Source organism: Siniperca chuatsi, linkage group LG24 (genome assembly GCF_020085105.1).
Source record: "Siniperca chuatsi isolate FFG_IHB_CAS linkage group LG24, ASM2008510v1, whole genome shotgun sequence".
Taxonomy (NCBI): domain Eukaryota; kingdom Metazoa; phylum Chordata; class Actinopteri; order Centrarchiformes; family Sinipercidae; genus Siniperca; species Siniperca chuatsi.
The window spans coordinates 6,253,100-6,279,753 of NC_058065.1; the positions used below are offsets into that span (position 1 = coordinate 6,253,100).

General features: G+C 40.2%; 1 protein-coding gene across 4 annotated transcripts in view; it reads right to left on the reverse strand.

The window, feature by feature from the left end:
• The window catches only part of LOC122871787 (receptor tyrosine-protein kinase erbB-4-like), a 253,808-nt gene that overhangs the window by 106,378 nt on the left and 120,776 nt on the right, over positions 1-26,654 (reverse strand). For all 4 annotated transcript variants that reach the window (XM_044187168.1, XM_044187166.1, XM_044187167.1 and 1 more), the window contains exon 2: positions 20,489-20,640. In XM_044187168.1, the coding sequence (XP_044043103.1) occupies positions 20,489-20,640 (152 nt within the window). The remainder of the gene's footprint in view (positions 1-20,488; positions 20,641-26,654) is intronic.

A 26,654-nucleotide genomic window follows, 5' to 3' on the forward strand; every position in this document is an offset into this window, starting at 1 on the left:
CATGCACTCGGCTGCTGGCAGACTCCACAGTGCTTCCACTGTGCCCCCTTCTCCCTGCCAGCCTCCGGGACTCGCTGGCAAAACCAAAGAAAAACTGTTTCCCTGTTGCTTAGCAACCACAGGAAAGCCTTCCAGCGGGAGAGATGGAGAGCAAAGAGGGAGAGAGCAGGCAGAAGAAAGAAAAAAAACAGACTTAGAAGGGATATTTTTGTTGTAATTTACCTAATTAAATTAAAGGATTACTCTGCCCTTTCTTTTCTTTGGCTTTGACACAATTTAATTTCCTTCCGTTGCCATGAATTGTTTTTTTTCCTGAAAGCTTTCTAGATCAATATTTATCTGCATTCCTCTGTGCTGGAGGAAGGAGGAAGCAGGGTTACAAGGAGGAGGGAGGTCCGGAGGGAAGTAAACACAAGCACCTGCATTTCCCCTCCTGCCGCATCAACTGCGCTCAGTTTCAGAACACAAACACAGAAGCTGAAGGACGCTACTGGGAGAAGCTGCCCACTGCTGCCTTGTGGGTGACGGGCTCAGACTTAACAAGGTGCACGGAGGGAAGATAAACTAATGTTTTTTTCCCTACACTTAACAAGATGAGTGGGAGGGCTAATTTGTATCAACTAGGTACATGAACCTTCGATTGCTCACACACACACACACACACACACCTCATTCCCTTCACCCTCCCCTAAAATTAACCTTAGCTCTTGACATTAGAGCTGAGTAAAAAAAGTGACACAAAAAGGCGAAAAGCTAAAATCTTTACACAGTCTGACAAGTCCAGGTCATTATTTTAGATACCATTTTGACTGAATCTTTTGATTCCAGCTTGACTGATGGATCAGAGTGTTTTTATGTTGTTAGAGCCACAAAAGGGTTTGTGAAGAAGTTTGCCTTCTTCTCCGTTACACACACACACACACACACATTTACACACATCTCAACACACATACAGGCTACAGATATTCTGATAACCCCCACCTACGCACCAAAAAAAAAAAAAGAACACTGCCACGAGGCACAGAAAAGACTTAGTCGACATAGATCAACTACCCATGATGCATTGCAAGTTTAACGTTTCCTCTAGCGCTTTTCTCCATCAATCGCAGGCAATTAGTGGCCTAGTGTGGAGCGCTCAGTCAAACAGAATCCTATGCGGCCCGACAGGCTTGTTTCCTCTCTTCTTTTGGTTTAACTCTGTGCGAAATGTGAATTTCAAATGTTGGTAAATTGCTCTTTGCATCTCTGGGATACACTGCATTGAGGCCAAGGCAGGCGAGCCAAAAGTGCTTTATCTACTCCACACACCATAATCATGATAGAAGGCGGCTGTGCTGTCTTGGAAACAGAAACTGCTTGATATGAGGCTGTGAGTTGCTGTGCTCAGGCATCTGTAACCCCTCCAGATATGTGGAAAAGTTTTCACCATCTTTATATGTACGGAAGCATACCCTCATGGCACTACAGAGTAAATCCAATTTGGAAGGAGTATTTGTATTGAAGCCAGTATTGAAATAAAACAACAATTGTCTTACAAAGTAAACAGTTTTATCAGTTAATGAATCGAGACCTGCTTTGCTGGCGCACACAGTTGTCTGTTTCATGTCATAATTCAGCAACAGTTGGTAAAAAGAATAGAAGCGAATACTAGATTAAAGATGAAATAATAAAATGACTATTGGCTCACCATTCAATTTTAACTCAAATATGACTTAACAGACACTTATGTAAGCTAATTTACCAAACTGTATAATGTTTTTAGGCTAATAGCCTGTATGTCTACTATATTTTTTTCATTCAACTTACTTTGCAGATACTCAGGGAACCTTGCCAACACAGCCAATAGATTTGCATACACATTTCTTCAGTTTCATGCTTCCCAAGAATCGCCTTTGGGGTTCACCACAGATTTAAAGGAAAACGCTGCATTAGAGAATTTAAGAGGAAGAATTAAGGGAGGTTTGAATTAAAAACATTGCTGTACACTTTCCATCTGGATATGTGTATATTACATGTTTTATTGAACTGAACTTTTCACCTGTTATGTTAACACTGATGCATCTATGTGTAAGCAGCATTGTACTGTTGTAGCTGGCTGAGATGTAGCAAATTTTAACTACTTATATACCGTACTGTTGAATTGTTTAATTCAGTGGCTCCTAACCTAGGGGTCGGGCTCTGAGGGGTTTTGAGATGATTAATGAGGTTGGAAAGAAGAAAATCAAACTTTGGAGTGAATCTCTTTGAAACATGTAATGTAAATGAAACCATCTGAGATGTTTAGAGGTGCGGTCTCTTTGGTAGAACTGCTTACAGACATCTGACACATGATGAGCAGCCCCACCTAGACATTGCTTTTTCTATAAGTGGTCACAAGCCAAAAAGGCTGGGAACCACTGGTTTAATCTGTGCATTGTATTTTATAAACGTTTTATATCTTTTCTTATGCAATCTGAAAAGTCACTATACAGCTGTCAATTAAATGTAGTGGAGTAAAAAGATCAATATTTCCCTCTCAAATGTAGTGAAGCAGAAGTATAAAGTAGTAAAAAATGGAAATACTCCAGTAAAATACAATAACCTCAAAATGGAACGTAAGTACAGCACAATGTACTAAGTTACTATCCACCTATGTTTTTCTTTTCTGTCCGTTATGCTTGAGCTGTAAAAAGTACAAAAGAAAAAATTAAAAGAAAAACCTGAAGGAATAAGTGGAGAACCATCACGAATGTAGATGCTTCCATACAGGATACAAGGGTCACTGACAGTGCTCGCCACCATCATCATCAAAACATCAAATAAGGGGATTTCTTTTGGAGGAATGGTGTTCATCTCTCTAGCAGAGTCACGAGAATCTATGACAAGAAGCATTAAAGCTTAAAACCTTACATTGATTGAATTTGTCACCCATCAGTATGTCTCCCTATCATAACCTAAATAACTCGTTATGTTGAGATTAGTAGTTTGGTTTGATCCAGTATTTCACCACTTGTAGATGCTATCGAGGCATCTATACAAGTTGTTTTTTTAATCTACTCTGGTCTCTCCCTCTGACAGTGTCGCTTTCATCAGGCTAAGCCGATTTGGATAGACTCTGAAACAACATCAGTGGTGTAAAGCAGCTGGATCTCCGAAAAACCACAGCTTTGTTATCCCAAAATAATGAGATATTTAAGTCGCGCTCATGAGAAAACAATGTTTGATACCTTGAGATAACAATGTAATTCAATTGTTTTATTAGGATACAAACTGAGTTGCTGTCTTGAGATAATGAGATAGTTAGGACATGATCATGTGAAAACAGTTTGATATCTCAAGATAATGAGACAATTAAGTTATAATCTCAAGATAACAGGGCTAAAAATATTAGGAGCTGTTCTCAGCTTCTATAAAAATGCAAATATTACACCAGGAAAGTAAAAGTGAAAGAATAAACAACAATCTAGAAGAACAAGAAGGGAAAAGTTTAGGGTTAGGAGGTGTAGTGTAGTGAAGAATTTGCAGAAAGCGCACAATGATAAGGGGAAGGGAAGTGGAGCACAGAGGAGATACAAGCATAATTAATAGTGCACCTGTTCCTGTCACCTGGATGAGTGAGAGTGTAAATGAGGTAGGTGGCATGAGAAGGAGCAATAGAAGGAGGAAGGATTCGGTGAAGGTGGAAGAAAAGGAGGACGGGTGGGGGAGGGATAGGTGGAGAGAGGGGAAGGTACAGAAAAGTGCAAAAGGAGACGAGGAAGGGGAAAAAGGCATCATGCATGGAAAAAAATATAATGACACCATTATAAAATACAAGAGATGGGACACATATTATGGTGATTATGGCTCATTTCCATACATATAGAGCACTCTGCCAGTGAGTCAAGGAGAGTGCAGTGGCGCATGTCAGCGGCAAGACTGCCAACTCTCAACAGTTTGATCCGACTGCAGCACCGGCGCAATCTGACTCCTCCACACGGCAGCAAAGTCAATGGGCGGGCAGGGACCTGTTTACCAATTCGCTTCAATGAGCTCTATAAGAGAAGTATGCACTCCTTCACCTCGTGCGACTGTTTGGCTGCTAAGTATGCTGAGAGCACTCGGGTGTGACATTCAAGATTTTGAGAAATCCTGTTTTAAAAAAATCAAGGCCTTTGAGAGGAGGGCCATTGACTTTGAAATAAATGAAAATCCAGCTGCATGAAATGTCACTGTGAAAACGACTGAGTCATTCAGTACAGGTATTTGTGCAGAGCTTGGTAGATTTTTTTTCAAAAGGACTTGGAAGAAACATCTCAATTTTGTTGATATTACCCTGAGGTACTCCTGTGAGATGAGTCAACAGGGTGAAAAGTGTGCAGGTGGGGGTTTGGGGGGGGGTCTTTTGCTCACTTCAAATGGAAACCACATCAAACATGGAGGGGCGAGTGTTTTGAACCCACACACCACTTTTCATGTCAATGGCACAGAGCGGCTTGAAATCCACTCCCTTAAAAAGTTATTTTATCTTCTCCACCAGCACATTAGGGAAAGTCAATTCCTTGCTCAGCTCAATCAAAAGACTTTAGGCGGACAGGCTTTCAGTGGAACAATATCTACTCTCCCAGTGTCCTGAATCAAGTTATACCATAATTGTGATCAAATACCAGGACTCAAGCCTCATCGAAGTTAAGACGAGACCAAGAGGAAGGTTAATGAAAGATTTTTATTCTTTTTTAAATAAGTCTAGCGCTCACTCATCTTCAAGTATTATTATTCAGAATTTTCTTTAATTTAGATAGTGAGCAAGTAGAGGGGAGACCAAATTTGATAAGTGGTGCAAGAGGCGGGAAATTAACCTTCTAAATGCAATTTCCTTATGTAATTAAAATGTTAAAATTAATTTAAAAATATTGATTTATAAATGTAATGAACTCTATGAAAAAAACATGTGATACTGTTTTTTCCATGTTGGATCACAATTACTCAAGTTGCCACTGGACATATTGGAGGACAAGTTTTCAAAGTCAGATACACACACTGACATGTTTCAGTTTCAACACTGCCAGCTAGTGTTGAAACTAACTTTGGGATGACACAGTGGCGCACGTATGTGTGTGTGTGTGTGTGTGTGTGTTGGTATCCAGGGGTGTGCCTCCAGCAGCAACTGTGCTACTGGCTTTCGGCACTGATATTTATTGTCTCAGACAGCCCGACAATCTCATATAAGCCTGTTTCATGAACGGCGTCCATGAGGCGTTTGTGTTGTCAAGACAAATTTACAGTAAAAGACCCTGACTCTGAAATTAAAATTACCAAAGGGGAAAGTTTGTAGCGCATTAGCAGGCAAAGCTAAAACAGTGACAGCGCAGTACAGTATCTGATTCTTAAGCCGCAGTGAAAACACTAATACATAACTCATGAGGCAAGGCTGTTGTAGCAACCCAGCAACAGTCGCATGGCGTATCGCATTATGCTGTAGCCTTTGGGGACCCTACATAATGCAGTTATGTGACAAAGCTAGTGCACATCAGCCACAGGCTGGGTTCTGCCCGCTTGACAGTAGCTATGGAGGAAAAAAAGTGAGAAGCACGTTATCTCCTATTGCACCTAGCTCCTGTATCTCATATTTAAGTCCCTCATTATTCATAGTCATCCCAGCTTAGGACAGAGATTTTGAGAGCTGGCAGGATTCCTGAGGGGAAGGGCCAATCTGGCCCGACAAATCCAGGGAGAGGAGAACGAAGGGGGGTAGCTGAGTGGCCTCCAAGGCCCAATGTCAGTTCACTCCTCTGGGGGAAGAAAAGGTGCTTACCAGACCTTCCAGTGATTGATGATTTGACCCAGTGCTGAGGTAGGATGCAGCCATACGTAGACAATGCAAGACTTTGCTTGGGTAATCAATTTATGTCAATGGGAGACACAAGACAAATCATGTAAATTCCCAGTGTGGAAGGTTGTGAATGTATGGAAGCAAAATAGAAGTTACAGGTAATGATTGTGTTATGAGAGGTCGTCAAGGACATAAATCATGCTTTCTCTCACACGGGGAACCATAATCTCACAAAAACCTAACCCTGTCCTTAAACGCAACACTGCTTAATAAGTAAAACTACAGATTTGGGCCATCAATTTTATGAATCTCCCAAAGTTTCTTGTGACAGTGTCAGAAACACTCCAGATGATACAGAAACAGAGCATCAGTTCCTTGAAGTCAAAACATTTTGTCCTAAGGAGGATGTTGGGATAGATGCTTGGGTCAAAAACTGTTTCACTTACACACTTAACCATGGGAAACCTAACCTTAACAAAGTAGTTTTAGTTGCCTAAACCTCGCCATAACTTAACCATTAAGACCACAAGTTTGGCACATACAAAGGCAGAAGTGATCTGCTTCTTCATATCTATGTTTCCTACCCTAACTTACCTCAGCAACTCAGCCTACTCCTTTCTTGTCCCTTATTAAACAATATATATGAAATGCTATTTTTCTAGGCTTGTTTTGGCTTCTCTCTAAATTCCGTATTTAAGTTCTGAGTGACATGCGCCTGAAACTTTCTCTTCTCTTCACCTCTAGGGGTTTTGGATGCAATCCCAGCTGGATCAGGAGCACATATAGAGGGCAGAACCTGCCCTGCGAAAAATACAACGGCACAAAACCGTAATATTATCTGTACAATAATGCTTTTAACTTTGTGATGAGATTTTTCCTGAAACAAAGAGGCATACTTTTCAGACTGTGGTACAAAGTCGGTTCCAGCCATCACCGAGCATCCAGCAGCCGAGTGGATTACTGAGCAGAATGGAAATGCATGGAATACGTTTTCAGTCAGTATGGAAATAACTCACACATAAGTTGAGGACTATAGGAGAGGAGTGTTTGCTATCTGCTTAAATATTTCAAGAACATGTGGGCTACAGTACACTAGGTAATAATAAATGGGACAGACTTGACAGTTACTCTAATGGAATTACAGTCATTTCAGGACAGTGTAAAAGCAGCACAAAGAAAGTAATGTGAAGGAACAGAAAAACACTCACACTCCAACTAACTTGGTTCATGTGTCGCCATATGAGTAACTGTGGATGGTGTTAGTAGCTCTGGGTGAATCTTTGTAGTTGGTTGGTATGATTTTTAGCAGGCAGTGTTGTGCCGCTTTTGTCTCTTAAACGATTGCATTGTTTTGCTTAGCTGACATAGTTAGCCTGTAAGCTCCAATCAGGAAACGTTTCTCAAAAATAAAGAATAACAAGACCATGCTAACATGTTGATATAATGTTTACCATGTTCACCATGTTAGTTTGGCATGCTAACATTTGCTAATTAGCACTTTTTGCTGCTCTACACAGAACTATGGACTTCTGGTGAGTCAAGATCAAGGCCAAGGGAAATAAGACTGATGAACTAGTAATATTCATACTTAGCTATTAAAGTACAGAAAAATTGGGTACAAAGACTAGAGAGGCAACTAATACATGTAATGCCGAATATATGCCAAATTTTATAAGAGCTCTCAACATCAGGGCTGGGAGTAAAGCGCTAGCACAAACAGACACATACAAACTTAGAAAAGAGGCAGGCACACAAAGACATCATGAGTCAAATAACGCATACATATCGTACACATACGGACACACACAGGCTGACACTCACTCACACATACACAGTGTAAATGTCACTGAGGAACGCAATCTGTTCTTTCCACTCAGCATAACCAGAGCAGCATTTTCCTAAAGCCAGCTGAGAGAGGCAGATAGTAAAAAGGCAGTGGGAGAAACAATTTACACACACCCATAAATTAAACTCAATAAATTAAGCATGCATTTTTAATATCTCAAAAGGGGGCCAGGGGAAAGCCTGGGTGCTCCAAATGGCAGGATCGGTGTCATAGACGTGACGCACACCAAATGTGTCTCTTAAGACTGCACTGGGAGAAACTTTATATCCCAGTAGCTACACGACACCAAGCTGAATAAGAAGGGGTAATGAAGCCAGGAGGACAACAATAGCAGATTGGTATTAAGGTATAACACCAACGATAACACGCTGGGGCTGTCCCAGTGCACACATTTGGGGTCTTTAGCACTTCAGTGTGCGTTCAAGGGCCACCTGGTGTGAAGGGAAATGTGTCCCACTTCTGAAAAATGCTTCACTTGCCCTAAATGGTATTAGGATAAGTGATGCACACTTATCCTAATACCATTTAAGAGTGATATTTAGAGCTAAGTGTATTACACAATTCATCAAAGTCTGCTGCAGTCCATTTGGTGGTGGTAGTACTCCTGTGAGCTGGTTTATAGAAACATAAAGTAGTTGTAATCATCAGTTTCATGAAATGTTGGATTCAATGTTCTGATGCTCTTCCTAATTCTTCCTAATGAAATATAAGACTTTTGGTGATTTTGAATGACCAACGATAAAAGAATGAATATGGTAATGATAAATCAAACTTCTTCTAAATATATAAACTAGCACGTGTCTTCCAAAGCTGAATGGATACAATGCAAAACTAGATGTAAATAAGTTGAAGATTAAGATGAAGTCCTGCTTTCAAAATGTAACTTATGTAAAAAGAACAAAAGCAAAATCAACTTAAAGTATTAAAAGTACTAATCATGCAGAATGAATTCAGATTACATTCAAATTCAGTTTGTCATATTATATGTGATAAATTATTGGATTGTTATTATGTTAATTATGCATTAACCTGTAAACAGCATTGTAATGTTGCAGCAAGTTTGAGGTGAGGCCAATTTAAAATGTTTCTATGATGATCACTTTGTTTTGCATTGCAAAAGATAACCAGCTTGCAAAGTAATTATTAGTTATTTATTCCTAAAAGTCTTTTGAGAATACTTAAATACTAAAAAACTGCCAGTCTTTTTAGATTATTTCACCATGTTTCCTTCCTATGATCAAATCAAATGTATGAAAAAGAAGAAGGATAAGAGACACGGCTTTTGTAGAACCAAGAAAAAAACTTGATTCTAAAAAAAAAAAAAATTAAAACTATTTGATTTCTACTGTAAACAGACTGGAATGATCTCACAGCGCTGACAGATTGTTTCACTTGTTTTAAATAAATAAATACTTTTAGGAAAAGCAAGATGGAGATCTTTGCAGTGTGTGCATAATCTTTGAAGTAACTAGTAACTGTCAGATAAAATGTAGTGAAGTAAAAAAATAAAACAATAACACTGATCTTGTCCTGTTTTCTGTTCCTGATTTCTGGTTAGTAAGTTGCAGTGTGGTCCTGCTGATGATGTAGGTGAGAGTGGTTTGATTAAAATCATCCACTAAACTACAGAACAATTCCTGATGGTGTTTTTTCTGCTAACTTTCTCTGCAAATGTCATTTTCCTCTTTCAGCTGCTTGTGCCACTATCATTACCCCAGGAATATAAAAATGTGTGCCAGTGTGAAACTATCAAACATGCAGAATGTTTTGCATGCACATAATGTGGAACTTGGAGTTCATATGCAAACACACCACTTTAATCAACACTGGAACTCTACATAATTGAGGAAATTCAACCTCTGTTGGGTACACTGTGTGGAATATGCAATTGGAAAAAATCATATCAATCATTGCAAGTCACGAAAGCTTTAGGAAATGTCATAAAAATGCAATATGCATACATAACATATCCTGCAGCTATGATGCACTGCTTTCCAGAAGGCATATGATCTCAGAGCACAGTTATACAAGGGCTGCTAAGCACAGCCAGACACGAAATTGTTTATAATGCAACTATTCATATGTTAGCAGCTAAGATGTGAGGAGTCCATGGAAAGTTGTGGGAGACACAACTAGAATAAGAGAAAGTCCATTATTTATTTGTGTTTTGCAGTGAGAGGTTATTTCTTGGCCTGACTTCACTCTGCGTTAACTTTGCCTGGTGCTAGTTTGGGTTTCTTCTTGAAATAGAATTTAGAGGACACAGGTTGTGTTCCTGCTGGTCGCCCTAATATAAGTTGTGGCCATAACTGATGAGGCAAACGTGCAGGCGGTCTGTAAAAAATTATCCTGATAACTTGATGATGTAGGAAAACCCATGCACTAATGCCGTGCTACACACTCATCAAATCTGAATTAAAAGTTGACAAAACAGTCAACGCACGGTCCAGCAGTAGCACGTCTGCAGCGTTTGATCGTATCATGCCATCTTGCTCCGAAGATGTTCAAATTTCCATTTTCTTCGGGAACTTTAGGACTTCTTGTACATGTTGGCTCAATCTCAATTTGAGATTGAAGATAAATTTTCCCTCTTGGAAACTGCAATTGACAGACAGTTTCACCACAAGGTCCATTAGTAGTTCTATTACATTTTTGTGGATTTCAAATGGGGTATTTGTCCAGGGGGGAAAAAAGACAAAAATACAGAAAGAAATTCTGGCCAAATATTTAATGCCAAAAATTAGGAACATTATTATAACCCCAAATCATATTAATGCTTCTGTTCAAATCTTGCTTTTCTTAAAAAAAAAAAAACATATAGAGATCTGGTGTATGGTGAGATTTGAACTTTCACAGCTGCACTCCAACAGCACTCAATGAGGGAAGGCTTTCAATAGTGTGGGAGTAAATAACCTATTTAAAGCAATAAAACTGTTGTATTTTAATGGGTATTTTGTGCCGAGTCTCTCAGTCATCATCCTCAGATATAAAAGAAAGAAAAGAAAATCAAGCTATTAATATATTCATCTCTCCGATTTACTTCTTTGAAGATGAAGACATGCATATTATTGTCATTTAAGCCAACACGTCGGCGACAGCCAAGGGATGATTTCAGGGCATGAATTTTTAAAATAGCGCTCACTAATAAAACTATTTGCACCTGGTAATAAAATAGCACAGGTGTGAGTGAAGAGAAATGTCACACTGTTTGACACTCAGTGAGTCAGAGAGCATGAGGAATGAAGAGCACTGGTTGTAGAGGAGGGGAAGACACTGCTAGAGCTTTATCCGTTCCTCTCGGCCCCATGCATCTGCCACCATAATTTGTGATAATGACGGCATCCCAGCAGGGCCACTCTGCACAGAGTGATTCGGAATTGATTTAGTGCATTAATTACGCCCCTGTTACGCCGGTGTCATGGACAATATTTTACAATTTGATAAGCAAAAGACGCGCTGTGGGATCATTTTGATGAATTGCGAGGGTTCGGTCGTGGCGCGCTTTTATGGTCGTACCTTTTAATTTAACGGTAATCACTTTCCCCCTCCACGCCGTGGAAACAGCAAGACTTTAATTTCACCTCTGAGACCTCTGCTCTGCACTGTGTCTGCTTTGATCAGGCCAACAAAAAATCTGGCATGCAGCCAACCACACACACACACACACACACACACACATGCAGGGATGAATAGGTGAGAAGGACAATCGGATCCTGAATGCTAGATGGCAGGTTGTATGCATTCATGTATAATGTGTGTGTTTCTGTGTACATGCATATGTCTCCATAATATGTGCTGTATGTGTGTGAGTGTGTGCATCTATTCTGTTACTCTGGGCCTTCTGCACATCTCTCTGCATTGAAACAACAGCTCTCCAATACTGCATCTAGGAATAATGAGCAGGAGCAGTGTCTCCGTCGTACCACCTACCAAGACCCCCTGGGGGCAAAAGACACCCCAACATCCAAACTGTGGGGCCTTCAACTCCCACAGGAATCAGGTCCAACAGCGACAGCCCAAACAGGGCAGTTTAAAAAGTTGTTGACTCTGTAAACAATATGCATGGATGGTATATTTAAATGTAGGCCTCCATTTTTATGTATGATGTATGCCTCTTCCTTATTTTCACTACTGAACATAATGTTGCAGCTACAACAACATTTTTGTCGCTTAAAAACTAAGTCTCAAACTTCGTATCATTCAGATCTGTCAGTCACTATTTCAAATTCTTCACTGTAACTCCTCTTGAATGCATTGCTAAGACCTTTGCATAATTACTCCACTTGAGGATAAAATCATCCTTCAATATTAAATAATACTGACTCATATTTCAGTTTGAGATTTCAACTATTTGAAATGCAATGTATCACTTTAATTATTCACTGATAATAAAACACATGATTTTTGTTAATGTCAGCAACACTTTAGTTTAACCTCCCACCCTATTTAGCATTTGTAAGTACTATAGACAATTAACAAGTGTTTATAACACTATAATGTAGTTGTTAGCAGATATAATGACAAGTGTTTATTAATGTACAGTATTTGTTTAGAATTATAATTTCTCCTACGAAGACACATTTTATATTATTAAAATTGGGTTTTCCTACATTGTCATCCATTATCTGTTTATACACCAGACTCCACCTATGAGTGTACACAGTAGGAATTTTAGTTGTTCACAGATACTTTAATAGACACTTATGTCTGCAGACAACTTTATTATAGTGTGTTATGATCCATGTAGTAAATGTTTATGTATTAGATAGGAATACTAGGTTAAAGGGGTTGTTTTCAACCTTTTACCACCCACTGTTCTACCTTTGGGATGTTAGCACTATGTAGAAGTTTTATGGGCTGCTAGGAGTGCAACATTACATGAATATGTAAGAGATTATACTCTTAACTCTGGTATTATGGAAATTTTCATAAAGAACGTCCTGTTACAAGTATGGTGTCTCTAGGGTATAAAAAGGGTTATCGTGGATGAACCAGGCTCCACGTCAGCAAAATTCTGCCCTGTTTCAGCAGGTTCACAAGATATGACACGGATTATTATGTGAAGTGCCTGAATTGTCACCAGATATTTGACTGAAGATTTTTATTCAAACTTCTTCACTCTCACAGGTGTTACATTTGTTTGTATTGTCTCCTCTCTTTGCTGCTGCAAAGACACAATTTCCCCACAGTAAAGAACAGATAATTTGTCATGCTTAGTGTTCCAAAGCACAAACCTGAAAAACACCAAAATGATCATCAAGGCTATATTCACCTCTGTGCTCAGGTACAACCGCTGCACCAGCAGCAGCAAAGCAGAAATTAAGTTCATTCAGTCTAAGCAGCACTGCAGTTGAAAGACGGCCTATACATTTTTTCCTGGTATAAATGGAATTTTTGAATTTGTCTTACAAATAAATATACTAGATAGCAACAAAAATCTTAAAATGTAATTTTGTCTGTTCCAAGTCCTATTTTTGTGAAAACGTCAGCCAACAGGGTGAGATCATGTCACATGTTTCCAACAAATTGTCTTTTAAAATTGGTGTAGAATAATTTGACATCAAGTGGAGTATCTCATCCATTGGCAGGCATTTTTCTTTTCCTTTTTTTTGTTTGTTTTTAAGCAGTGTCTAGTAAAACACTTTTTGAAGTTTGAGCTTTCCCACTCCCCTTTTGGTTAACAAATGACTCAGCTACAGCAAACAGCTACACTCTGGTAAGACAGTAGGAAAAAAGAAAAAAAAAGTTATATTTTTCTTCTCTTGGACGTCTCCATTAACCCATAATTAACGGGCTATAAGATACATCAGGGTTGTGCCACCGTGATCTGGCAGGGTGCTGGCTGGCTTGAGCAGGGTACTAATTTTCCCAGCATTAAGAGTTGTAATTATCCAGACGCTGCCGGGCGCCCGCGAGGCGCTAAGAGGCTCCCGTTCCAGGTGACAGTCCCAACCTTTTATGAGCTCTTCAGCTGGTTCAGAGGTTAATGAAACTGTACGATTTGCCCGGCTAGCATGCCCCTCTCCAACCATCGCTCAGGATCATGGTGTCATTATTTGGTGAAGAGGCCCTGTGACAGCCATTGTGCCGCGTGAAGCACAATAGCGTGAAACATCTGTAGAGAGCAGGAACAGAGCGAGAGAGAGAGGAGCACTTGACCTCCTCACTGGCCTTGTCCTCTACCTCTCTCTGTCTCTCCATGTAAATAAAATCTCTCACTGTGAAGGGACAGCACTCTTCTCAGTCTCACTCCAAAGGCCTGCAGCACAGAGTCCGAGCCCGAAAATGCAACGATGGATTCAGATTGTCATGGGGAACTAATTGGGGGAAAATTCCACAAAAATAAGAATCACATTAAAACAATCTGACCCGAGGAACTGAAATGACTTTCCAATACACAACATGGTAAAAAGTATATGGATACTGGACTGTTAGGAGCCAGTCTAGGGGGACTGTTTTTTGTCTTATTCTTCCCTTTTCTGTCTAAGTTTGTTTCCATCCACTTTTTTAAAGCTCATTTTTCCATCAATTTTTAAAAATAGCAGTAGATGAAAACATTGTTTTCATTCGTTTGAGGTCTTCTCGTTGCACACTCTTCAGCAAAGGATTAATGGCACCTGGCTGGAGAATTAGCACCACCAACTCCTAATATTTGCATAACATTAGTGGATGGAAACACGCATTAATTAACATTTTCTTTTGCTGATTTTCTGGAAAGTAGTTTAGAATTTGGATGGACACTTGGCCTCTCTCTCTCTCTCTCTCTCTCTCTCTCTCTCTCTCTCTCTCTCTCTCTCTCTCTCATATCACCTTAAACAAGAGACCTATCTCATTTGGCCTTTGACAATGCTCTGGTTATAAGCGGTTGGTGTTGCGCTTCGTAGTTCACCTCTGATATAGTACAACTGATGTAGAATTTTAAGAGTGGTGGGGAAATGACATAGGTGACATTTTCATACTTTTGTTAGAAACATTAGATTTATTGGTTGGTGCCCCCACTGGTTTTTGATGTATTTACATGGATAAGACAATTAGGTCTAGTCCCCCAGTCCACCTCAGGAACATTAGATGGACACTGCACCAATATCTGAGTGCTGAACATTTAATTCCAAAACCACGGGCCTTAATCTGCTGATATAACAGCCTTCACTCTTCTGGCAAGACTTCCAATCAGAGTTTGGAACCCGGCTGCAGGTATTTGCTCCCATTCAGCTCCAAGAGCATTAGTGAAGTCCAACAGTGATGTTGGCTCACAAGGCCTTGCTCACATTTGGCGGTCCAAATCATCCCAAGGTGCTGGAAGGGGTTAAGGTCAGGGCTCTGTGTAGGCCAGTCAGGTTCTTCCATACCAAACTTAGAAAACCTTTTCTTTATGGCTCCGAAAATCTGGGTATTGTCTTTAAACTCAGACTGATGTCCAAACATGCTCTTAAAAAGTTAATCAATGCACGTATCTCAGTCAGGTTATACTATTGTTAACAGTCTTTTCTTAAGTCTACCAAAGAAAGCTCTCAGCCAACTACAAAATGCAGCTGCCAGAGACACATTACACCCATTATGAAGTCTCTGCATTGGTTACCCGAAAGTCAGAGAATCAATTTTTAAATACCTTTGGAACTTTAAAACCTACATCTTCACTGCTGCCTATAACTGAACTGTTGTCCCTTCAAGAAAGAGCCTTCCCCAACCTGTTGCCACAATGTTGTACGTTCACTATTGTCTAAGATCTTGTATGTTGTAGCATGAAGACTTCCCTTAATTGGAACTGAAAAGCCTAGCTCAAACCATGAATAACTTTACCACACCATACTTATGTATGTGGCCATATAGTGCATCATGAGTGAATGGTGGATGACTGGCAAACATCGCTGAAGGACAGACACAGTGAAGTGTGATAGAGTGCAGTCTAAATTACTGCCTCACAGTAAATTAATAGCATAGAGTCATACTCTCAGACAGAGAGAAGAGCGATCGGATGAGTTCTGCATAATGACACAGAGAGAAGCAGTAATCTCTGACTAGCACACTGATCTCAGCAGGTTATAGCAAGGACATAAAAGGAAAAAAAACTGCAAGTTGTAGCTGACGAAGTCGTGACGCAAACGACCAAGGATGAAGGTATGTCATAATATATGAACATGGCCATGAGTGTAAGTGTATTCTGTGTATCCTCATTCTGACTCAAGTCCCGACTTCAACATCTCTGCTGATTTAACATCTACACAGCAGGTAAATGCACAGAGCACACACACACACACACACACACACATACACACAGATACTTTGCTAAGCATATGAAGCAGCAGAGCAGAAAACGCGTGCCTCCACAATAGATTTCTGAGGATGTACGCTTTGAGAATAGCTGAGCTGCAGAATCACTGAGCGCTTTCATTTGCAGCTGAAATACAGCCCAAGGAAAACGGGAAGCCTTTGGTGTGAGGAGTCTCTTTTCTCTCCTCTCTCATCTCTTTTTATTTATTGTCTCCTCTGTTGCCTGGCTGCGCTGAACTGAACTTGCGGAGCCATGTTACCCCTCTTTTTTTTCCTTTTTTTTTATTAAATGAGAGAGTTTGGAAATGAGTGCTTCTTAAAAAAAGCTATATCTCTGTTTTCTCTCTGTCTCTCTTGGCTGGTGTTTGCCAGAGATAAGCTCTGTAAAGAGTGTCTCTGTCTGCATGGCGACATAGAGTATACACCTCAGTGACCGTGTCATTCATCTCTCTTTATTGCTGAAGCTTTTGTGTGTGTGTGTGTGTGTGTGTGTGTGTGTGTGTGTGTGTGTGTGTGTGTGTGTACAAGCATGTGTGTTTGTATCCCTAACCTGTAATAAATTCAGTCCTCTGGAGAGAAGTTTGACACTTTAAAACACACACCATGAGACACATGACTCACTGTATGTCTCTCCCTGGCTTTATGGACGGACATCCCCTGTCCCGCCGCGCTCAGCTGCAGCCCTGGCATCGCGCCCTGTGTTTTGCACAGCTATCCGCCAGATTGATCTGGCTTTAATGAAGAGTCCTTCAGCCTAGGTGACATCATTAGCTGGTTGTGGGCCACTGCGGGCCACTTGGCACGGCTCCCCGCTTCACTTCTGGGAAAATGGGTCATTCTGAGTGACAGACAGACAGTGGCCAGGGGAGCCGGCCAGCAAACTAGACAGAGGGGGTATGCCAGACGGCAGCATGGTGATGCCCTTCAGACACCTGTGCTCACAAAACATTTTATCTCTCAAGCAAAAGTACTTCTGAGGAGCCCTAAACATTAGTGAGGCGTTTTTTTTTTTTACTAAGAACGCAAATCTCAGGCCAACAATAGTGAGCTGACCTTGCTTGACAAGGTGGACATGAATTGTTAGAAAGTCAGTAATTATGAGAGGTGTCTTAAAGGTCTTAACACATCCAGCATGTTTAGGTTTTGGACTATTGATTGGAGACCAAATAAAAAATATATAAAATTGTATCAAGCAGAAATACAAAACCTATTCCACTGCTAAAAGCCAGATTTTACAATGAAAAGGTGAATTATACACAATGTGGCTATAGTGAAGTTATAATGAAAGCAGTATAAATTAGCACTGACTGTCATCTGAAAGTTTTTCAGTTTTACATTTGTCCAACAAGTGTCCCAAACAGTGTCTTGTTCATGATAGATAATTAGAGAAAGGTGAAAAAGTTTTTAAACCATAACATTTACAACAAATCCTATTTAATATCAATCAATTTTTCAAATTCATAATTGTAGCAAGCATAAACACAAAACCTAATCCATATATTAATGACAGATTGCCAAACTGAGTGAAATTTATAAGAAAGTGACATTCATTTCTGGTAAAAGCTGTTGAATGTACTGTAAATGATCACTGACTGTCATCTGAAAACATTACCATTGTCATAACATTATTTCCAATTTAACACAAAATACCTTTTACAATGTCCCCAAACTTGTTTTCTAGTTTTAAGTCAGTACGTAAGTAAAGATTTACTTATACAGCATCAAAAGGTAATTTCAGGTCAGTTGGGATCGGACATAAATTATGCAACCTTTAGTAACTTTATAGTGACCTAATGGAGTAAGCTCCACCCATGCAAGCCTCTAAGCTGGATAAAACAAAGACTAAGATTTATTTGTGAATACAGATTGACCCAGATCTGATAAAGACTGGGCTATAAAACTAGCTACTACTGGTCCTCTTGCACTCACACTGGGTCTACTGATGGGAGGCAGAGGGAAAATCAGAGAGATGTGGTTTGGAAGAAAGCTGGACTTGAGGAGGCTGCAGAGCCATCTCATCCATCTAACTGTCAGCATCTCACCAGGCAAAAATCACCAAGTCGTCCTGTCTGTCTCTGCCCTCACCCCCTCCCTCCCTCTCCATCACTGCCCTGTATTGCCCCCTATCCATGCTGTCGCCATACACACACAGATATATGCAGGCACAAACACACATCCCTGCGGCACAGTGGCTGAACATTGTAATTTTAGCACAGCAGCTGTTTTTGCCTACCATAAAAGCGACACCCCTCTAGCTTGCTCCCTCCTCCCCTGACTCTTTCTCTTCATCCACACTCTACCCATCCATCTGTCCATATGTACTGTATGTACCTCCCAGGCTGCTGTTTTGAACAGAACGTAGAGAGTCCAAATGCATCAGTTCTCCTTCGTCTGCCTGCAGCTCAGAATGTATGAGTCTATGTAGTGTTAAAATGCTGTGCACCACGCACAGTGCGTGTGTAGATAATATGTGTTAACACTGACATTGAACTTTGCATGAACCACTGTGTGTGTGTTCACCAAAAAGAAAGTCAAACATAATACCAGCACACCATCAAACTATCCATCCTCACAGTATTGCACTTCCAGATTAAGAATTAGGGTGGGGTCTCTCTGATTTCTTGGGACCAATAGCGGGATTGCTACCGAGTTTCCATGGCAACCACATAACCATCAAATCCTGACACCCCCCCCATATCCACTTAACAATCCCCAGATGCCTAATTGTTTCCCTAATGACGCTGGGCCTAATGGGACTGTTTATAGTATTCATTTGATAGTGCTGGCCCAGTAATTAGACTACACTTCACTTCATTAAACAGCAGGGAGGAGGGATGGTGCCCAGTGGCACATACAGTATATGCACATGCAATAGCACAAGTGAATTTTAAAACACAGTCCCAATGACGGACACATACACACCCAGAGACACACATAAAGAAAGCAGCTACAGACCCAAGAGAGTACTGTGTTCAGGAGGAATGGAGATGGCACTTTACATTCAGAGTACTGCTCATTTTCCTGCAGTGTCTCGCAGACATTTCTTCCATGGTAATTCTTACCAGTACCTCTTATCATTAGTTCCATTGTAGTGTTGCATTGTACTGGCAAAGGGCTTCAATCAATATCCATGAGTTCTCTCGAAGTGAATAAGATGCTGAATTCTTTGCTGGTTACACATCGTAACACCCTCCAGATAAGAGATTCAGCAAAATACGCTGCCTTGAATACAAATGTAAAAATGGTCTATTGTTGTCTCATTAAAGACTAATCCAACTTTTGAGAGTTTGGTAAATTAGTAACCTTATCCATTACACTGTGTGTAATGAAAAAATTAGGTGTAGGTGCTTATCATTATCCAGAAGTGGTGAAGAGAACAGTGGTAAAAAGTACAGACTTCTGTCTATTCTTCAGAATCTATTTTAGCACTCCCATGGAGAAGCCTAGCAGGTTATGCCATTAAATTACCATCCAGACTAGGAGCTGCTACAACACACTTGGCAACATACATGCTTGCATACCTAAATGCATCTTAAATGCTTAAATCGCTGTATTGCTGGTGAGAATGAGACGATATCAGTCAATCATTTCACCTCTGTGCGCTCAAAACAGCGATAGCGTCATAATGTGCTTGGGCAAGCTTAAAAAACAGTGGGAACAAATGAAGGAGACACAGACAATTCAGAGCAATTCCACAACTGTCTAATTTACACTTTATGTCTTGTAAGCTAGCAAGCTAGTCAACATCTAAGAAACAGCAGTGTATTGTTCAGAGTTACATTCCAACCCTCTCCTTCTGTCTCTATCCATGGTCCTGAAACGTTCCAAACCTGATTTTTTGTAACTCTATCTGAGATGCCGAAACAACTCTGATCCTCTTTGTGTCTCTATCCATGGTGCTGAAACACTCCAATCCTGTTTCTTTGGCTGTATCTGAATTCAGTCCCTATTTGCTCTACAGTCCACTTTAATTACTTTTTAACTATTTGACTGTCTGAATTATGAGTATAATTAATGCACTACATGGTTCCTTCAAAAATTCCTACACTTTAATGAAAAATGTTGTGTCCATAGCGCATGCACTACTTTTTTTGCTAACAATGTTGTGCAACACTTCGTCTGTCAGTGATGATGCAAAATGATGATGATTCTTAAGTGTCTGAAATGTCAATTTACTTCTCACTATATAGTAAACTATAGAGTGGCTGTAATATAGGTAGCAGTGAATTAATCTCTGTGTCTTCATGTTTCAAGTTTTATGTTTGTGTTCTTATGAACAAAAATAAAGATCTGAACTGAACTAATCAAGTGGTTCGAGTGTGTGCTATGTAGAAAATAGTGAAACGAGTGATCCGGCCTGCATCTCTATCCATGGTGCTGAAACATCACAACCCTGTTTCTCACTGAACCATTCAACCTCAGGCTTTGTCTGTCTCTCTCCATGGTCCTGAAACCAAGACTTTGTCCTCTCCACAGTGTTGAAGCGTTCAGTCTTTTTCTCTGTCTAACCATGCAGATACAATGTGATGTTCTGAACATCTGCTGGAGAAAACAAAGCAGAGATGGTTCCATGTTCATACCTTAAGGAAGGAGAGGTTGCGGTTTCGATCGATGCTGGTGATCTCCAAATTGCCCATCACGACTTCACAGTTCTCGAAGAGCTTCTTCAGGGTGCGGTACTGCTGGTCCAGGTCAGACAGGGTGCTCAGCTTGTTCTCCGTGCCAGGACAAACTAGAGACAGAGACAGAAAAACAATGTCATTTTAGGCGCAATTTGTTGACACATTCAAGAAGTCCAGTTTAACATGAATAAAAAGACAAAATAACTTTTTTGCTCAGTCATGGCCACTATAGCTTTTATCTTGAAATGCCATCAGGCAAGCTTTCTTTGACCGCACTTAGTGAGGTTTTAACTAAAACACCAGACAGTAGATGCATGGTTCAATAACTGCTGTATAGCACAGTCTCTGAAAAATGTTAGAATAAGTACGATAATGAATGGAGAATGAGAGAATGAGGGCAGAAAGGACAGAAGAAGAAACATTCAGGATAGGGGATTTCAGGACTAAAACTATGCATTGTGTGAATATGAGATATAGGCTGAGGGAACAAAAGGGAAGTGAAACAGGAAGGACTGAAGGACAGAGGGAGTAGTGGCAGAGAAAGAATGGGCTGGGAGATTACGTAAATTGCTAAAAAGAGTGCGGCAGACGTGACCCTCGAGAATGAGGGAGCTGCAAGAGTCGAGACTTGGGGAGGGCCAAGTGGGGTGAGAGGGGTGGATATCATTTCTCTGAGGCAGTGACCTACAGTCTGGGTCTGGCACCAGCACACCGTTTAATCAAAGATATTCAAATTGCATTGGTTGACCTTTACAGAGGGTTTCACTTGAAGACTTTACTCGGCTGACGAGATTACAAGACTTTGAAGATATTATAGTGTGAAGCAACAGCTCTATTGGTGTTTGGGAAGGCCAGTAAATTAGAAACTGGTAGATTTCTCTGTTGGTTTTATCCACACACACAAAAACAGCCCAGTCTCTCACATCTCTGATAGCTTCCAACACCCTCTGGCAAACACCCTTTTACCAATCCACGCTAATGGCACTGACACCTTCAACTACAGCACACTGAGCTCCACTTGTTATTTCAGCCATTAGAAGCTGCAAAAAATAATGTAAGGTATGAATGTTGTTCTTTGTAAAGCAGGCATGATTCCAGAACATGGCTGTTATCTTTCGTTACATATATTAAACATGTTATCCTCCCTTAAAAGTGACTGTTAAAATGTGCTTGAAAAACGCACAAAAGCCAAGGGAGCTTCTCAACAACTGTAATAGTCCGATGCTAGAGAGGACAAGGGTAAAGTTGGTACCTTTAACTAAACATGGTAATTTCTCAAGATCACGAGGAAAAGATTTGTCTTATTTCTTGATCTTGAAATGACAGATAATTACCCTGTGATCTCTAAAAACCCACAACAAATAATTGTTGTTTGCTCTCAGAAATAAATTGAAACATATAGATTCTGTAAATGATTGTGTTTGTCTGCAGTGGTAATGATAAATGCTTGACAATTGACTAATGCAAGGGCTACCACTGTAATTAGTTCCTCCTATTTCCACCCATCAAGCGCTCTTTCCATCCCTGCCAGGCTTTCCACCAGTCAGTCAGCCTGCCTAGCCTCAGTCCTGCTACCATCTGCTCTGTTCAGCTGGCACCATCGCCACGTTACCACAGGAATGACTTGGAGGTTTGTGTGTTGGCGTGTGTGTGTGGTGGAGTGGAGTTTGGCTCATTTTAATTAAACTGCTAATTAAAGTTTGTCAGTGGTTCACTTTTAAATCATTTTTGCCAACAACTGTGACTGTTGACCGGTTTGATCTGTAAAAGGGAGCGAGTAAATGTTATTCCATCTGACATACTCTTTACTCATTTTAAGATGACATACATACATAAATATAAACACACAGTCGAGGCTACTTCCACTATGTTTTTATTCTTTATTTTCTTTTTATACTACTTATCTATTAATGACTACATGCACTTTTTAAATTATATTTATACATGGATGTTCCTTTTTGCTTTTATTTATGTAAAGCACACTGAATTGCCCCTGTGTACAAAATGTGCTATACAAATAAACTTGCTATTGCTATACAACAGAAATGTAACCATCCAATTTCTTCAGGGAAGAACTTGACTGGAAGATTGACTAGCTTTGGGTTTGGGTCAAGAACATAGTTTCACCATGTTTAAATGTGTTTAAATGTCTTTTAAATGTTTTAACAAGTAATGCTTTCTAAATTTAGAATAAATTAAAGCTATTGTTTGGCAATTAACTATTTTGAATATCATATATTTGCTGGTTTTCTCAATTGTTAATATTTGACAGATCAATTGTTAACAACATTTAATCCTTATCACTGGAATAAGGATTTCCTTTTTGGCCATGGGATTTCTAAAGGGATCAATGCGGTACCACAATGCTGGCGGTAGTTGTGGGTGCAAGTGAGATGAATGGTGTCTGTTAGGGGTCAGTCAGAATCATCTATTTGCATTTCACCTTTTGTCATGTCCTATAAATACCTGCTGTACATTTTTCATAAGCCAAGGTTCATAGTCTTCACATCCAAAGTACAAGAATTTCAGAAAGAGAGATCAAAAAGAGGAAAAAAAAACAGTGGACTATTGCATAGTTGAACCTGCACCTATATTGAACAACATTGAGAGCTCATAAACTCCCATATTGCTTTATGGATCGTTGGCTCGACAAAGATGAGCGTGCTTCCTCTCCTCTGTGATCCTCCATATTGCTGTGGGTACAAGCTGTGTGGGACAGAATGGCAGTGAGGGGACCTGAGCTACGGTGAAAAATTAGATTTGCTGACCACACGCGCACACACACACACACACACACACACACACAGGAGATGAAATGATTTAAGAGTGGCTACAAACTCAAAGGAAGTCTGCGTGAGGAACTAAAATTGGTCGGATCGATAAACGTACGTGTGTGTAAGGAGTCTTTTCTGTGTGGAGATGAAAGGTTAGCGGGCGTCTGTAATAATCTGTTATTGAAACCTACTTGCAGGTGTGTGCGTGAGTTTATGTCTGTGTGTGGTAATAAAAGATCAGAGGGGAGAGGTGAAAAGTGAGGGGAAAACAACTCTCATAAACCAGTATCAGCCGACAGAGTGCACACGCACACAGAGAAAGAGAGAAATGGCACACATTCAGGGTGAGTAAGCAAGGTAAAGCCAGTTAAGGAAAATGGAATTGAACGAGAGAGAGAGGGAGTGACACAATCTTGTATTTGTGAGTGGGAATGACGTCCAGGAGCATTAGCATTCATATAGACACGCTCTACTGTAAATGCTCTTTTCTCTGGGCTCATTTCGAAACTGTCTAGATCCATCTGCTCTACCTCTTCCTCTCTCTCTTCTCCTAATTTCTTTTTCTCTGCCCTTAGCCATCTATTTCTCTGTCTCTGCCCTCTCTCTCTCCCTCCATTCTTCTTTCTCTCAGGCTCAGCGGTGGACAATGTAAGTATTGAGCCGTTGCCTTTTTCCCCGTTAATGCATCGGGTGACACGGGGCAGTGTCCACTTGACAGCTCCGGTGTGTATGCCTGTCTGTGCCGGTGTGTGTGTGTGTGTGTGTGTGTGTGTGTGTGGTAGGGGAGCAGATATCTGCCAGTCAGGACAGTAGGCAGAATATCTCTACAGTTGTGTCTTTGCAAGACACAAGAGACAAAGACAGGCGAGGCAGCTTGGCTAAACTCATCTATTCTGCAGAGAGGAGACCACAGAGTTAGAAGGGCACATGATGTAATAGTAAACATGGGTAGAAGAAAAATAAGAATAAAACCTATAAACTTTAATAATATTAAAAGGCATCATTCTGGTAAGAGGACAGAACGGGTTCTTTAAACCATGAAGGTAATGCTTCTCTGACCTATTCCATGTGGTTTTAATTTTCTAAACTTAACCATAATTATCAAAACCAGCATATCACATACTGGGGTGACAGTTCAAAAACAGTTCAGCTCATATGGGTTGTTTTATTTTTAATAAGTTTTTATTTTAGAAACACATCCTGTTTAATTTGAAACTAGAAAACTCTAGTTTTTCTACTGTCATGGAAAGAGAGTTTTGATTGGCTGGGAGTTTTTCCAATTTGATTAAGGAAACACCAGCATTTTGCCTTACACAGAATTGCATCAAAGGAAGCTTTTTACTCATTCTGTAAAGCACCATGATGTATGTTCTTTGCCGAAATGCATTGGTTAAATAAAAAGGAACAACCATTATTTCTGATACTGTTGCCAAGTTGTTTTCCCACATTCTGTCCTTTGTTACTTAAGCACTTAGTTGGCTGGTTCACCTGCCACAGATTTTACACATCAGGTCTCGTGGTGTACCATTGCATATGTGAAAAAAGTTGTAGAAAGCCTTTCATGGCTCCAGAGGGTAGTCTGATTAATTGCATTAAGTGATATCACTTGACCATAGGTTTTGTTAGGTTTAGGCACAGAAACTACTTGGTTAAGGTCATGGAAAGTTCACAGTCACAGTTAAAAGACATAAAAAAGTGACTGTGGGTTACTCTAACATCACACTACTTTTGCCTTGCCTCCTTTACAGACACATTCATTAACATAAAGGTCAGGTAAAGGTAAACATAGGTGGTTCTGAGCATTTGAACAAAAAAACAATGCTGTCATTTTTCTAGTGAGAACATTCTTGAAATTTGAGTTATGATGATCACCAACTGGAATTCACCAGCGGTATTAAAACAGCAAGAATGACAGAGCACGACCAGGGAAGATGAGAAATACAGGAAAGATAGAAAGAAACAAAAATGGTCATAGGGGCAGGATGATGAATGCAACAGACGAAGGAACAGAGAAGAAACTGAGCAGCCAACAGAAAAAAAAGAAAAAAGAGAACAATTGAAAGAAAAGAATGAGTGAGCTCTTGGCAATACTATTGCGTAGTACAATTCTTGGGGATTTTCATGCTTTCAGCAGTCCAGCAGTGCAGATACCAGACTCCAATGACTCAATGCCTTCACTAGAGAGAGTCAGTTTCCTTATTCTCTTTGATGACGTCCATGTCTTTATAACTAATAGATAATGAGCAATACCGAAATGAAATACTTGAGTTGGCAGCCTTTACAGGCACTGATGATGTGGCAATGGTGATTTCCTTTTCTCTTGGGTCTCCGTCCAGTTCAAATATGGATGGAGTGTGTGCATTTTATGTCTTTGTCTATGTACATTTTTGTGTAAATACATTCTGTGCCTGAGTCTGTGTGCTGGCTCCATGAGGCGGAGTGTGAACACATGCATATGCATGGCATGAAAAAGAAAGAAAAAAAAAGAGCTTATAGCTGCATAGCCCACTTTTGCTACTGGAGTATCCCTTCAAGTAGCTGTTCTATCTGAAAGTGACTGAATTTAATCTCCCTAAATTGAATTACAATTTAATCCTGCCTCACACTTCCTGGAACAGACAAACGAGTTTAGTAACAATGAAGGAGCATGCTTTTTCTTTTTCTTTTTTTAAAGCTGCAGTGATTAATGCAGGACAGGTATGAACACAGAAATGTGCGAGTGTGTGGGCATGTATGCACGGTGGTTTTGGCTGTAGAGCCCATTTCTGATCCATCCATGAAGTGAGAGACGAAGGCAGACAGTTACCTCCCAGCTTATTCTCGCTGACATATTGAGCTGTGCTTGTTCTCATTTCCCACTTCATCTCTTCTCCTTCACGTTGCTGCCTCTTCTTCAGCTCTTATTCTCGCTCTGTCTGCTCTCTTATGTTTCTGTCCTCCTGTTGCAGTTTTAGGCTCAGACTGTCTAATTTTCCCATCAGTCCTCTTCTTTTCTCTTCTGACCCTTTTTTTCCCTATTTGCATTGGCAGTAACTTAATACAGCTCTGACACAGTGTAAAGACAGTGAACAGTGCAATTTCATCTCATTGATAAAATTGCTCTGCTTACTGCTGATTACACACATGCACTGTTTTCCTGTGAATCCCTCGTGCCTAGGTAGGCAATCTGAATCCAGTGCGGGAATGGTGGACACAGCCACAACCAATAAAAACTAAAGTGAGATGATTACTAAATTTAAATATATTGCATATAAAAAGCAGACCATAAATAGTGCCAAAAATGGGGTCTGATTTCATGAAAAGGAGGATTATGACTTTAATGTCTGGAAACTCTGGGATATGGAGAAGAA